General features: G+C 34.6%; 1 protein-coding gene and 1 long non-coding RNA gene across 2 annotated transcripts; both read right to left on the bottom strand.

The window, feature by feature from the left end:
- Positions 1-846: 846 nt before the first annotated feature.
- On the bottom strand, positions 847-5764 carry Caf1-105 (chromatin assembly factor 1, p105 subunit). Its single transcript, XM_028175271.2, has 7 exons — positions 5436-5764; positions 5072-5299; positions 4371-4579; positions 3755-4021; positions 3176-3388; positions 2251-2390; positions 847-1415 (listed from the first exon to the last, which is right to left on the bottom strand). The coding sequence occupies exons 1-7, from the start codon at positions 5562-5564 to the stop codon at positions 910-912; spliced, it is 1692 nt and encodes a 563-aa protein (XP_028031072.2). The 5' UTR covers positions 5565-5764; the 3' UTR covers positions 847-909.
- A 6691-nt stretch (positions 5765-12455) lies between these two features.
- LOC149501719 (uncharacterized) lies at positions 12456-13004 on the bottom strand. Its single transcript, XR_016323985.1, has 2 exons — positions 12851-13004; positions 12456-12721 (listed from the first exon to the last, which is right to left on the bottom strand). It is a non-coding gene; the product is annotated as an uncharacterized LOC149501719 (long non-coding RNA).
- Positions 13005-13929: the final 925 nt, after the last annotated feature.

The following is a 13929-nucleotide window of genomic DNA, read 5'->3' as shown; positions in this document are numbered from 1 at the left end:
TGAAGAGTAAGTACCAACGGTATTCGTATCAATAGGAGGCTAGGCAAGGATAGGACAAGTTACGAGCCGCGTCTTGGTGCAGTCAGTTGTGGATTTCTGGTATTAAGGCACTATGGGTTGTCCGCTTAGCACTAGCAGGTAGTCACGTATAGTCGGATTTTTAATTAGACGAAGCCAGCTGACAGTAGCTAATGTCACTTTGTGAAATAATGTTGCTATATTTAAAGTAATAGTGATGAGTTCAGTTCTTGTTCAATCATATGAATGAACAATGAGTATGAAGAGTTAATCATTAATTTCAAATTATAAAAGAATATAATTTATATTTTACAATAAAATTGTATTAAAGTGCTCCAATATATGTTACTAGTAGTATGTAACTACAATCAGTTTTTTTTTATTTTCATTACCTACCTATAATTGTTCTATTTTATACATCTATAGTTTCAACTATATGATGTATTGGAAATAGGACAGTCTTACAAGCTTCATCGCAATGTTTTTCTTAATGTTTAAAACACTCAATATTCGGTACAGGTAATTACTATAGGAACATAATATTTCGTCGAAAAGTCGTTGGTATGTACAAAGCACGCCTAAAATTCGAACCCCGTACCCGATATCGGCAATTCGGCACACCGACTATTCACTAGACAATCGAGGCAATTTCATTAGTTCAGGAGTTTTTTCAATCGTTCACTTTGTTACAACACTATTTTTATTTCATCAAAAACTGACAACACAGTAAACGTCAGTTGACTTCGTCTAATAAAAAATCCGACTATAGTACAGTACCTACAATACCACTACATTTATAAAAAAGGATTATACCATTCAAAATCAATATTTGGTATATATATATTTATTTACACATTAAAAATATAATCTAAAACTTATCATAAACAACTATTATTTCTTTTTAGCGTTTTTAGGACTTGACAAAGTTACGAAGCTGACCCTACGAGGCGCTTTAGGACTGGACACTGTTGCCGCTATTGGCTGTTTGACATCTGTCACCTTGGCCTGTCTAAAGAACTGATTGTCTTTGGGCGAAGTGTTTTGTTTACTTTTAGGTTCCAGTTTCTGGGATTGTTGCGTTTTAGGCGGCGACTTGACGCCTTCAGTTTCCTCGTAAACCAGTTTGATATCGCCGCTGTCTTCTATGACCGTCACGTCGGAGTCCATCGGTTCGCTCGCTCGATGTTTTATAATTTCGTTGTTACTGTTATCGGACCACGAGGGGTTGGCGACTTCCTCTAAAAAGTCAATTTTGACGGGCGTTTTGATTTCTGTTTGTGTTTTTAAATTTTTAGGCGATTTTTCTGGCGCTTTGAATTTTATGAACGAATCTATTTTTGTCGGTTTCGGCGCTTCTGTTTGAGTTGCGGGCTTTTCGTCTTGCGTTTCCATTGGTTCTGCGTATAGATTTATTAAAATGATTAATATCCGGAACCCAGAAGTTAGCTATCGTCTTTAATTTGCTATTTATAGTAAATTACGTATTTTGATTTTTTGATAAACGAATAGGCTGGCTGATGTCTCAATATTAAGCGGTAGCGGGCTCCGTGAGAGGCACCGCCCACTTATGGATGAAGTGGTGGTGTCAAATACACAGTAACCACTTAACACAGCTCACAGCCCACTTGGTGTTAAATGGTTACTGGAGCCCATAAACATCTACAATGTAAATGCCGCCACCCTCCTTGAGATATGAGTTCTAAGTTCTCAGTTTAGTCACTACGGCTGCCCCACCCTTCAAACCGAAACGCATTACTGCTTCACGGCAGAAACAGGCAGGGCGGTGGTACGTACCCGTGCGGACTCACAAGAGATCCTAGCACCAGTAATTATAATTTTGCGGATTTAGTTTTTATTACACTATGTTATTCCTTCACTGTAGAAGTCAATCGTGAACATTTGTCGAGTACGTATTTCGTTAGAAAAATCACTACCCGCCTGCGGGATTCGAACACCGGTGCATCGCTCGATACGAATGCACCGGACGCCTTATCCTTTAGGCCACGACGACTTCTGTGGTTGGATAATCCCATCAACAAGGCCTATCTAGTATTGTTTCTGTGGAATCCATAGGTATTACAGCGTCACAGGTTTTGAATGAATTGCATTATGGCCTAAGGAAGGACCTAGGATTGCCATGGGCATTAAATAAGCAGGATATTAATAAATACCTGTGCAGGCTCACACTCTGCCAGCAGTTATAAATTATTACTAAACTATTCATAGAATCACCTGGTTTATTTTCAGTGGTTGGTTCTAGAGGGAGTGGCTCGCCGAGTTCCTCATTGTTGAATGTGATAATGGAGCAGAAGCCATCAGTGCTGGAGGCCACCAGTATACGACCATTGTTGGACCATGTTAGATCTGTTAATCTAATTGCAGAATACATTTAAATAAAGTATCAGCAAGGAGTACAACAGTGATATGGAACTTAATCACAAACCAGTCTCTATCAAGATTCACCGGACAGCTACGTGATATAATTATAGGAGACAAAGCTACATGTGGACTCACAGCAAGGGCAGGGTCGCAGTTCAGTAATAATGAGTAGGCTTGTTCTTTTGTACTATTGCATGACGATGGCAGACAGGCGTCTGTCCCATCTCATGCTCATAGACATCACCAACATTGGCCTAAGCCACTCTCTAATAACAATTATAAAACTGTGCAACTTATTAATCCATGTGTAGACATAACACGACACTCGCAGAAATTGCTGCAGGTATAGGCAGATTGCCATTAATAAAAATAAAAAATAAAAATTATTAATCAGCTATATGGTCTAATCTCATGCTCGCTTACGCACTTGGTGATCACAAAACCAAGATCCATGAATGTGAAATGTTTTATAAATTTCAAGATTTTAAATTAACAAAATCGATATCAGATTATAGTAGGTATCTAAGTTTCTCCGGTTGGTAAATTTGCGACTCCGTTTTCGCTAAGATCCATTCTGATGGGGGTTCACATGCCTTGATTTGTCGTGCAGAATTTTTCTTTGATTTCACCAAACTATATCACTATCATGGATGTAATGTTATGAACTTGATATGTTGGGCATTTAATAAAAAAAATATTATTGGTATCTATCTGTCAAGATTAAACCACTATTACTAATTATTTTTTGTAATTTTGTATTATCAGGATAGTTGGTTACCTAGTGTAATGTACATTGGCAACTATGGCTATGGGAGTCTTCTGTTGTGTGTCGTACACCAACACGGAGCGCCTGGTCCCCACGGCCAGCACGTGCCGGGCTCCGCTCGGGGACGGCAGGCGAGGCGCGGGCCCGGCGGCGCGGGGGCGGAACCCTATCGGCGACCAGCGGGTCACCAGGGCTGGCTCGCCGCATGGTACCACACACACTGGGCTGTAACGGACAGTTATATGAGTGCCTTTCATGCAACATGCTGCAAGTGGAGATGCAACCGAGCATTGGTTAAATACATTTTTGCATTATAGATGAGTGGAAGCTATTAGCTGCTATTATTTATTTAAACAAGATAAAGAAATCTTGAACTGAAAGTCAACTGAGTTCTCCAATTGCAACATGTCACATGCAAATAAATCTGTTATTTTCTATCAGCAGAATAAAACTGTTGAGCGTGAACATTTTTAAAACAACCTTATCATGTATTATATGCAATTTCAAATCTGGAAACCGTATTGAAAGCAAAAAGTTAGCTTTTCACATCTGAGTCTATGGATTCTGAAAATAATGAATAAAAATACTCACGTTTTCAAACAATATCTCGTATAGATATACACAGCATTGATTGGTTTTACATCAGGTTTTCCCTCTGGCTCCACTCTCCCTGCCGGAACTGCAATGTATAGGCCGTCCGGGCTGAACTGCAGTCGTCGGTAATATGTTTGGAGTGTGTCATCATAGTATAGCCGTTGTCTGGAGCCGTGGAGAGGATGGTCAGTGGGGAACGGGAGAGATGCTTTGCTGCTTCTTGATACAACCTTCTTGGTAGATACATCAAATGCTCGAAACACTCTGTTGATATGAACTATTTACATTACATTTTCAAGTATTTTATAATATTGAATAAATAATCAATTAATCAAATTAGGATTCCCTCTACTATGAGAAACAAAAACTCATATGTACATATTAATATAGATTTAAACACCTAGATGCAAATTGCCCAAAGCAGGCATCAAGCCAACAATCCTGTCTAGCAGTCAAGGTAACTTTGTTATTCCAATCATCACCTTTTTGATATTTTCATCAGGTATAGAAACTACTTTTTTACTACTAATTTGATATCATTAATATTTGTAACTACTTATGATGAGATTACTCTGTTAAATTATTGTTTTGAATATTATTGTTTTCAGCTTACCTGTCTGTACTCGTAGATGTTATGTACTGTCCTTTAGGATCCCAACAGACACCTTGCACAAACCCTTTGTGGTCACTAAGTATAGTGGTGTAACGAGCTCTGTGTATGTCCCAAACAATTAATTTGTTATCTACTGAGCCAGAAGCCAACTGTGAGCCGTTCATACTCCAGGATATGTCAAGGACATCTTCCATGTGCCCTCGAAGAGTCTGTTTTGTGGAATAATTCTTACCATTACTCTTTATAAATTTGAAATAATCCTGCTATTCATGTAAACATGACAATTACTGCATATTAATTGTATTTTAATTGTTCTTGTTCAGTACTTTTGACTGACTGTAATTAGGTTCGCTTTTTAAGAGATGAAGAATCAGCCACCATTTCAAAATAGCCACATGTTTAGGTAAAATGTGTACATTTAAGATATTTGTTACAAAAATACTATTGCAAAATGAAAATCAGGGTTTCTGGGCTTTCTTTGGTTTAATGCATTTTTAATGACATTTTGAAAACAGAATATAAGTTTTTAATAGCAAACCAAGAGCAAAATTTGGAAAAAAAAAAGAAAGTGTATACTTGGTATTACATTGCTCGGTATTGGTTGGTATGCAACTGAAAAGAGATGAGGCTGAGAACAATTGGGCACTACATGGAATATGTATAGCCAGATTATATCTAGTAGATAATTAAGAAAATCTCACCTTATAAACAACCCAAGTTTCTTTATATTGCTCCTCACCCTCAGTTGCCGGAGAAAGTTCTTCCAGTTTCTGCTTCCAAATGAATATGATGGACTCATCATCCCCAGAAGCCAATAACTGTCCATTAGGTGACCATCTCACTACATTCACAGCTTTCTGATGCCTTGTTAAATCAGCTGCTACTTCAAGATGAACTGAACCCGTCTCCGTAGTTGATAAATACCAAATCTAGTATTAAAAAAATATAGATTTTATATCCTACTTTAGTATTAATTTTAATTTTTTTTCAATAACATTAGTATAAATAATCGCTGATAAAAATATAAATGATTATTTGTTCGTTTTTATTAAAAGATAGTTTTACCAAAACGTGTGAATCTGTTCCACCGCTGGCGAGTCGTAACGGGTCATTCGGTTCCGCTTTGGGCTGAAAATCTACACTTAGAACTGGATCACGATTATGCCAGGAGATTTCTGGTATCGCAAACTTCATTTTTTTCTAATATTTAAAATTTTATAAAAATTGTAAACGAAGTAATAATATAAATTTAAATCCAAATAAGATATGATGTATTTCAATCAATTTCTACAATAATTGTTAGGAAGCAGCTTATTTTTACTGTTTATAGTTATTTGGCGCCAAAACAAAAGTGTCAAATTGAAGTTTTACCTAGCGGTAATCCCATTTTTTCAACTGGAAAAGCGAAGGTATCGTACCGTACACCCCAATATTCTGTAAAATCTGTTTTATGAAAAATTTAATGGAGCAAAATGAAATGAAGTTGATGAATTTTAGATATTATTATTAATCAATTAAAATGAAATTAAATAAAACGAGATTGTACGAGATGAAATATAGTCTAAGTATTTGATTTTTTACTGAGACTTTTTCGTTAAGAGAAATAACATAAATTGTTTTTAATCTACACGAAACTAGATGAATTGGAATTACACAAAACGAAGTAAGATTATGAAGGTGCTTAAAAGTTAAGCATATAAAGACCTTTCATGTAGGGTATATTTAATTAAATATTCATATTCGATATGGTTTTTATGTTAATGTCACAATCAGTTTTTTAGAGGCTTTTAGTAAAAAAATTCTTCTCTCCACATTCTGTCACTGTCATCTGTCTTTCTTCCTTTTCAACTGCCTCCAAGTCATAGACCTATATAATAGGGACACGACATATTGTTCTATACGTACAATTGCTTATATAAATAGCACCCATTTTGAAGGCACATACATAAACATATATCTATCTCGTTCTATATGTATTTAAATTCATTATGGAGCCCTCATCCGAAAAATCCATTTTTCGGTCGGAATCTATTGATCATGACACTAATCATAAATACCACTTTAAAATATGTCATCAAAACATATTTAGACATTCTGTTTAGATATTTCGGGAAAAAGGCTACCGACAAAATCTCTTCGGAACTATTTAAATAAAATAGTTTTATTCCGCAGTGAGTAAAACACTATTGCAAATTTGTTAAATTTTTCATAATTAAGTGATTTTAGAGAGGAAGTCACAAGGAATGACGTTTGTAATTAATGAATAAATGTTCTGTAGGTGTTTTTTTTTTCACGCGGTCCCTTGATAAGTTTAAAATTTGAATCACTCTCAAGCGAAAGTGATTCAAATGGTGCGGCGCACCTTCCTTGGGGTGCGCTGCGGTAGTATGTTACGGACTTTAGAGTCAGCAAAACAATTAAAATAGATTGTAATAGTCTAAGAAAAACACGTACTCAATATACGATAACATTTAGCATGCTAGAAATGGGCTGATGGCTTTGAACTACGCCATATCTTTATGTTTTGCGACAAACGACAACTTTATAAAATCAGTGTAGCAACTTTTAAAAATCATCTTATCGTTTACTTGGCAAATTCGAAGGACGAACTTGTCTTAGATTTCACCCATCTAAATCATATCATATTTGCACATAGCAATATACCTACTTACTTCCCATTAAAGTATAAATTCTACAAATAAATAATACTCAACAATATTTAAAATAAAATGAGCCAAGAACGTTTATCGATAAAACCTGATAACATTGAAATCTTTTGTACAGCACTAAAGCCGCCATGTTTTGTACCAAGATGACGTCACAGTGGCACGAAATTTTGGTTGACGTTTCATTTCCATAGGTTTCCTACTTCATTGCTCCAAGTAGACCTTTTTAGTCGTCAGAAATTTGTAAGAGTCCGTTAATGTCGAAAAAAATGTTTTCAGGTTCATCCAAAAGGTCCATTAAGCTGTCATAAAATTTCTACGATTTCCCTTAGAGGTTATTCTTAGATCTGGCCTTACTATTTGTAACCATCATAAGTTTATTAAAAAAGAATAGTTGTTGCCTAACAACAATAGTTAGTTGTGTTGTTTCATGTAAAAATAAAAAGTCAGTATATACATCCGAAGATTATATTTTATTTTTTAACACAATTACCACAGTTACCTATATCATTAGCCTGTCCGCTAATTTTCTCTCTGCTTCTGTTCAGTGGGCTGCGATTCCGATCCGGTGGTAGATACAACAAAGCACCGCTCTTGCTCGGCCCACTGGTAGCAAGTCCTTTCAGGTTGGGCTCCGTGAGGTTACCTACTAAGCGTGCCTTAAATAGCGCATTAGACTATCGCTGCCGACGATTACGTAAATAAAAAAGCCAGTGATGCCATTTAATTTATTATTAAGTGTCACTTTAACAAGGTTGGGCTAAGCCAGATCTCGGAAATAAGTTAAATCAATAAAATTTAGTTGATTTAATATTTAACTAAATGGGTTAAATTTGAGGGGACTTGGGTTCTGTAGGTGAGGGGCTATTTAAAAAACACTCTGCTTCATGATTAATATAATTATAATGCAAATACTTTGAACACTGTTACACCATTATAATATTTTCTCTTTATAAAACTTCTAGATGTTGCTCTGACCGTGTCTAGATGAGAAGTTATTGTCTTCACTGAAGAGAAGACAATTATTTGTTGTAAACATTTAAAATAATTCCAATATTCGAAATCTGTAATCTTACATGTGTCAAGTGTTGCTTTTTTTTTTTTTTTTTTTTTTCGGGTAGAGGGCCGAACCTCCTACGAGGTCCCCGCGCAAAAGGGGCGCGCGGGGTATGTGAGACTCTACGATCTGCATAGTGTTGTGAGCAGACCGCGGGCCCAAGGATTTTAGGGCCCACCCACTAAACGACTCCCCTGCACTCTTACACCCGACGTCCGATCCCCTCCGAGGTCAGAACCCGGATGAGGTAGGGGGGCTACCGCGGTCAACACTACAACCAGACGGCGCGGCTCACCCCAAGGACGCCCAGCCGACTGAGCCTTCGAGGCGAATCGAAGGCTCTGAAACGTCGGCCGTCTCGGTACGGCAGCCCGTCGGGCCGCCCGGACGGTGCCGCTGTGTTGGAGTTTGTATATTAAATGTAATGGCAGGCAACACTTGACACTTGATTAGATTTCGAATATTGGAATTATTTTAAATGTTTTAAAAAACAGATCATTGTATTCTCGTAAGAAAATGTCAGTTACTTCTCATCTAGACACGGCAAGACAAACATGTAATAGTTATATAAAAAATATAAAGATAATAATTGTATAATGGTGTAAAAGTGTTCAAGCAATCTGCAATATAATTATAATGAAGCAGTTGTGTTTTTAAATAGCCCCTCATCACCTAAAGAACCCAATCCCCTAAAATATAACCGTCCAACAGGTTATGGGCCCAAACAAATTTAAAAGGTAATATTTATTATATTTTGCTGTTTAAAAGACGACAATATAACCGTGGAAACCAAACTGTTTATATACGAATATTCATAACAACCAAACATGGATTCAATAAAGATAAAACCTTTCACAAATAAGGATAATTATAAAGCTTGGAGAATGCTAATTAAATTATTGCTGGATACAAAGGGTATAAAAATAGACGGTAAAAATGAGGAAAAATTGGAAAATAAGGGGAAATTTATAATATTTAGTTATATTGAAGAAAAATATTTACATTATGTAATTAATTTGGAAACAATTATAGAAATTTTTGAAAAATTAGATTTTATGTATGATTATAATATACAAGGACAAGATATAAAACACGTAATGAATTTTTTCGAGATGCAATATTCAGGAAACATATTAGAAGATATAAATAAATTACAAAACATACAGTTTGAAATCACTAGTATAGAGAACAAAATTTCAGAACAAACATTTATGCACAAAATTTTAAATTTATTACCGGAAAAATTTTATACTTTCAAATCAATTTGGAACAATATAGACGTAGAAAAGAAAAATTTAGCAGAATTAACCCGAAGAATTAAAAATGAATTGGAATTCATCAAAGAAGACTCTATCATAGAAGCCCGAGAAATTTTAAAAGGAAACGAAAAGAGATGTTTCATCTGCAACAAACCAGGGCACATCGCAAGATTCTGTAAAAATAAAAAATGTGACCTCTGCGGCAAGTCAGGACATAGTACGGATGAGTGCTATAGAAACAAAATATGTACCAGGTGTAGTAAGAAAGGGCATATAAAGCAATTTTGTAGAACATATAATTCGGTAAGTGGTAATTCAAAATTTATTAAAATAAATGCTATATTTGATTCTGGAGCATCGTCACATATGTTTTCAAGTAAAGAATTCATAAATTTTACAGAAGACATAGAAGTAGAAATTAAATGCGCAAATAAAGAAAATTTAGTTGCAACAGCGGTCGGATATATTAATACAGATTTCGAGAAATTCGAGAATGTTCTTTATGTACCAGGAATATCTAGAAACCTAATTTCAGTGAGCTGTTTAACAGACAATGGAGCCACCGCAATTTTCGAAAATGATAAAGTTATTATTAAAAAATTAGGAAAGGTTATTTTAACTGGAATTAAAAATAAAATTGGTTTATATGAAGTTCAGATAAGAGTTCAGTTTAAGAAAGAAGTGCATATAACTGAAAGCTGCGATTTATGGCACCGTCGTTTTGGTCACGCTGCTGGAGTACAACGTTTTTCAAAATTTTTAAAGGGGATGAAAATTAAGGGAGATTTTTCGGACAATTTTTGTGAGATTTGTGTTAGGGCTAAAATGTGTAGACATCCGTTTGGAAAAGAAAGGATAGCAGCGAAATCTCCTTTAGAGATTGTTCATACCGATCTTTGCGGTCCAATTGAATTACCCACTTGGGACAACCATAAATATTTTGTCACCTTTCTGGATGATTTTACTCATTTTTCCGCGGTTTACCTTTTATCGTCCAAAAATGATGTGTTTGATAAAATAAAACAATTTATATTTTTGGCGGAGAATCATTTTAGATTGAAAGTAAAAAAGATTAGGTGTGATAATGGGACTGAATATTCAAACAATAGTCTAATATCGTGGTGTCAAAATAAAGGAATAGTCCTGGACTTAACTATTCCATACACACCACAATTGAACGGTAAAGCAGAGCGACTGAACCGTACTCTTATGGAGAAAACGAGAGCCTTGCTTTTGGATGGAGCTGTACCCAAATATCTCTGGGGAGAAGCATTACTAACAGCTAGCTTCTTATTAAACCGATGTCCAACAAAAGGAAAAAATAAAACTCCTGCGGAATTGTGGTTTGGAATAAAACCAGATGTTTCAAATATTCGAAGATTTGGCTCAACTACATATTTTAAAATAAATTCTGGACTAAAAAAGCTTGATGATCGTCGTAAAAAGGGTATTCTGGTTGGCTACGTTAGAAACGGTTACAAAATTTGGGTTGAAGATGAACAAAAAATTATAAGAGCAAGGGATGTAAGAATTAATGAGGGAGAACAAGGAATTCTAGGTGGATACTTAGAAGATAATGAAGTAATTAATGGGCTTTGGGGTGATGAAAGGGAGAACACTAATAGAAATAACACAAATGAAAATAATCGTGCAGATGATGAAGTCAGAGAAGTTCGAGAAGGTGATTTTAGAAGAAATAATAGTAATGGAGTTAATGAAGTTCGAGAAGATGTTGTTATAAGGCAAAATAATAGAGGAAGAAATGAAAATCGAGTAGAAAGAGGAAGAATCATAAATATTGAAGAAACAGATATATTTAGTGAAATAAATGAAGATGAAACAATTGAAGGTGCAACAAATGACAGCGAAACAAATGACAGCGGAAGAAATTCAAATAAAACAAATGAAAATGGAACAAATGATAGCCCATTAACAAATGAAAATCTGGTGGAGACTTTAAGAAGTAATGATGATATGGATGAAAGAGAAGAATTTCTTGACAGTGAAAATACTGAGGGAATTAATGAACAAGTTTTAGACAATACAAGAACTGGAAGACCGCAGCGGAACAGAAGACCACCAGACAGGCACAAAGATTTCATAATGGAAGATGGAGAATTCTCTTTATTGACGTTCGAGGAAGCAATTGAATCAAAAGAAAAAGAAAACTGGTTAAAAGCTATTAACGAAGAAATGGATTCTTTAAAAGAAAATAATACATGGTCTTTAGTTGACAAGAAGGAGGCAGAAGGAAGAAAATTGGTTACAAGTAAATGGATTTTTTCTGTAAAAGCTGACGGAAGATATAAAGCTAGACTTGTTGCTAGAGGTTTTCAACAAAAATATAAAATAGATTATGATGAAACATATAGTCCGGTTATAGACACTACTTCTTTGAGAATTTTATTGTCCATTGCAGCTGATAAAGGGTTAAAATTAAAACAATTTGATATTAAGACTGCGTTTCTCCATGGAAATTTAAAGGAAACAATATATATGAAGGTTCCAAAAGGCTACAATAACTGTGAGGGCAAAGTATGCAAATTAAATAAAAGCTTATATGGTTTAAAACAGGCTCCCCTAATGTGGAATATACGTTTTACAGAATTTTTATCAGAAATTGGTTTCAGACAATTGAAATTAAATAAATGTATATTCATTTTAGATATGACAGAAAATAAAAGAATCTATTTAGGAATTTATGTAGATGACGGAATAATAATCGGTGAAAATTTGAAAGATTTAGAGGAAATTATAAATAAATTGAAAAAAGAATTCGATTTAAGGGTTTCTGAGAAAGTATCTAATTATATTGGTTTAGACATCGAGACAGAAAAGAGTGGTATTAAATTACATCAACAAAAATATTCGGAGAAATTATTACAAAAATTTAATATGAACAATGTGAGAGATTGCAACTACCCGAGTATTTTGGTGGAGCAACATCCATCAGGCAAAGTCGATAAGAAAATGCATGAAGAATATAGAGAAATGGTAGGTTCTCTGCTTTATCTCTCAAACAAAACAAGACCTGACATTAGTTTTCACGTAGGCTATTGTTCAAGGCATCAAAACAGTCCAAATTTAAATGATTTAAACAATGTTAAAAATATTTTGAGGTTTATTAAAAGTTCAAAAGAAAAAGGTATTCATTACAGTAAAGGTGACAATATATTGAGAGGTTTTTGTGATTCTGATTTCGCTGGTGATCCTGACACGAGACGAAGTACTTCTGGTTTTGTGATCTGGATGAATGGTGGACCAATTGCATGGAGCTCAAGAAAACAATCAGTTGTGGCACTTTCGAGCACTGAAGCTGAGTATATTGCTGCTGCAGAATGCTGTAAGGAACTGCTATATATTAGAGACCTGGTAAAAGAAATTACGAATGAAAATTTGGATATTGAAATGCGAGTTGACAACCAATCTGCGATTTGGCTTATGAAGAAAGGAATTATGAATAAAAGAAGCAAACACATTGATGTCAAATATTACTACCTTAAAGAAAAGATTGATGAAAACCAGATTAAAGTTAAATACTGTCCAACTGGGTCACAGATTGCGGATATTCTAACGAAAAGTTTACCCAGGATAAAGTTTGAAAGCTGTCAGAAGAAACTAGTGTCATAGTGAGATAGGAGTATATTAATTTTTAAAAAAGTGAACTTGTGTTTCGGGAGAAATGGGTTAGTTTATAAGTTTCATAGGGAAATTTATATGTTGTATACAACAATAGATATAACTAAAATGAGACAAGGATAATTCATGAAGTAAAGGGGTGTTTTCAATGAATTAAAAAAATTAAGGGGGTGATATTTTTCAACACACAAACAATGAAGGGGGTGATCATAAAAATATAATTGTTTATTAATTATACTATATTAATTATAAAATAGATAGTCTAGCCGTGGAAAAAGTACACATTATTTGATACAAAAATATTTACAGTCGTTTTTTAATATCCTTTTGAGTCTCTTTTATAGTTTTGTTTTATTGTTGTTATAATAGATGTTAGGAATTTTACTTTATTATTTTGGTTTTAGTTTTATATTAAAATGATTGAATGGTTAATAGTTTAAAAAAAAAAAGTGAGAAAATTTAAGAAAGTGAAAAAAAATTATAAAAGATAATAGAGGGTTGTATGAATAATGTAAAGTTATGTATGTGTTATGGAAATGAAAAGTTATATTTGAGTTCGAGTGTTGAATAAAGCTATCTGAGGTTATTTGTTATGTTATGTTGTCGTTTGTGAGTGGAGATAAAGGAGTTGAAAGGTTAAAAGAGTCGAGTAGGAGTTAAAGGTAAAAGAGTCGAGTAGGAGTTAAAGGTAAAAGAGTCGAGTAGGAGTTAAAGGTAAAAGAGTCGAGTAGGAGTTAAAGGTAAAAGAGTCGAGTAGGAGTTAAAGGTAAAAGAGTTGAGTAGGAGTTAAAGGTTAGAGTCGAGAATGAGTTAAAGGTTAGAGTCGAGAAGGAGTTAAAGGTTAGAGTCGAGAAGGAGTTAAAGGTTAGAGTCGAGAAGGAGTTAAAGGTTAGAGTCGAGAAGGAGTTAAAGGTTAGAGTCGAGAAGGAGTTAAAGGT

This window comes from Bombyx mandarina, chromosome 12 (assembly GCF_030267445.1).
Source record: "Bombyx mandarina strain Sakado chromosome 12, ASM3026744v2".
NCBI lineage: Eukaryota > Metazoa > Arthropoda > Insecta > Lepidoptera > Bombycidae > Bombyx > Bombyx mandarina.
Note: the sequence above shows the minus strand (reverse complement) of the source record. Positions and strands in the feature narration are given on the sequence as shown.

Bases quoted from the DNA above. Each gene is read 5' to 3' on its own strand.
- Caf1-105 (XM_028175271.2), bottom strand. From the start codon at position 5,564: ATGAAGTTTGCGATACCAGAAATCTCCTGGCATAATCGTGATCCAGTT. The intron at 3,389-3,754 runs GTGAGTATTTTT...TGTCCGTTACAG, and splicing joins ACGAGATATTGTTTGAAAAC to CCCAGTGTGTGTGGTACCAT. The intron at 1,416-2,250 runs GTGATTCTATGA...ATCTATACGCAG, and splicing joins AACCACTGAAAATAAACCAG to AACCAATGGAAACGCAAGAC.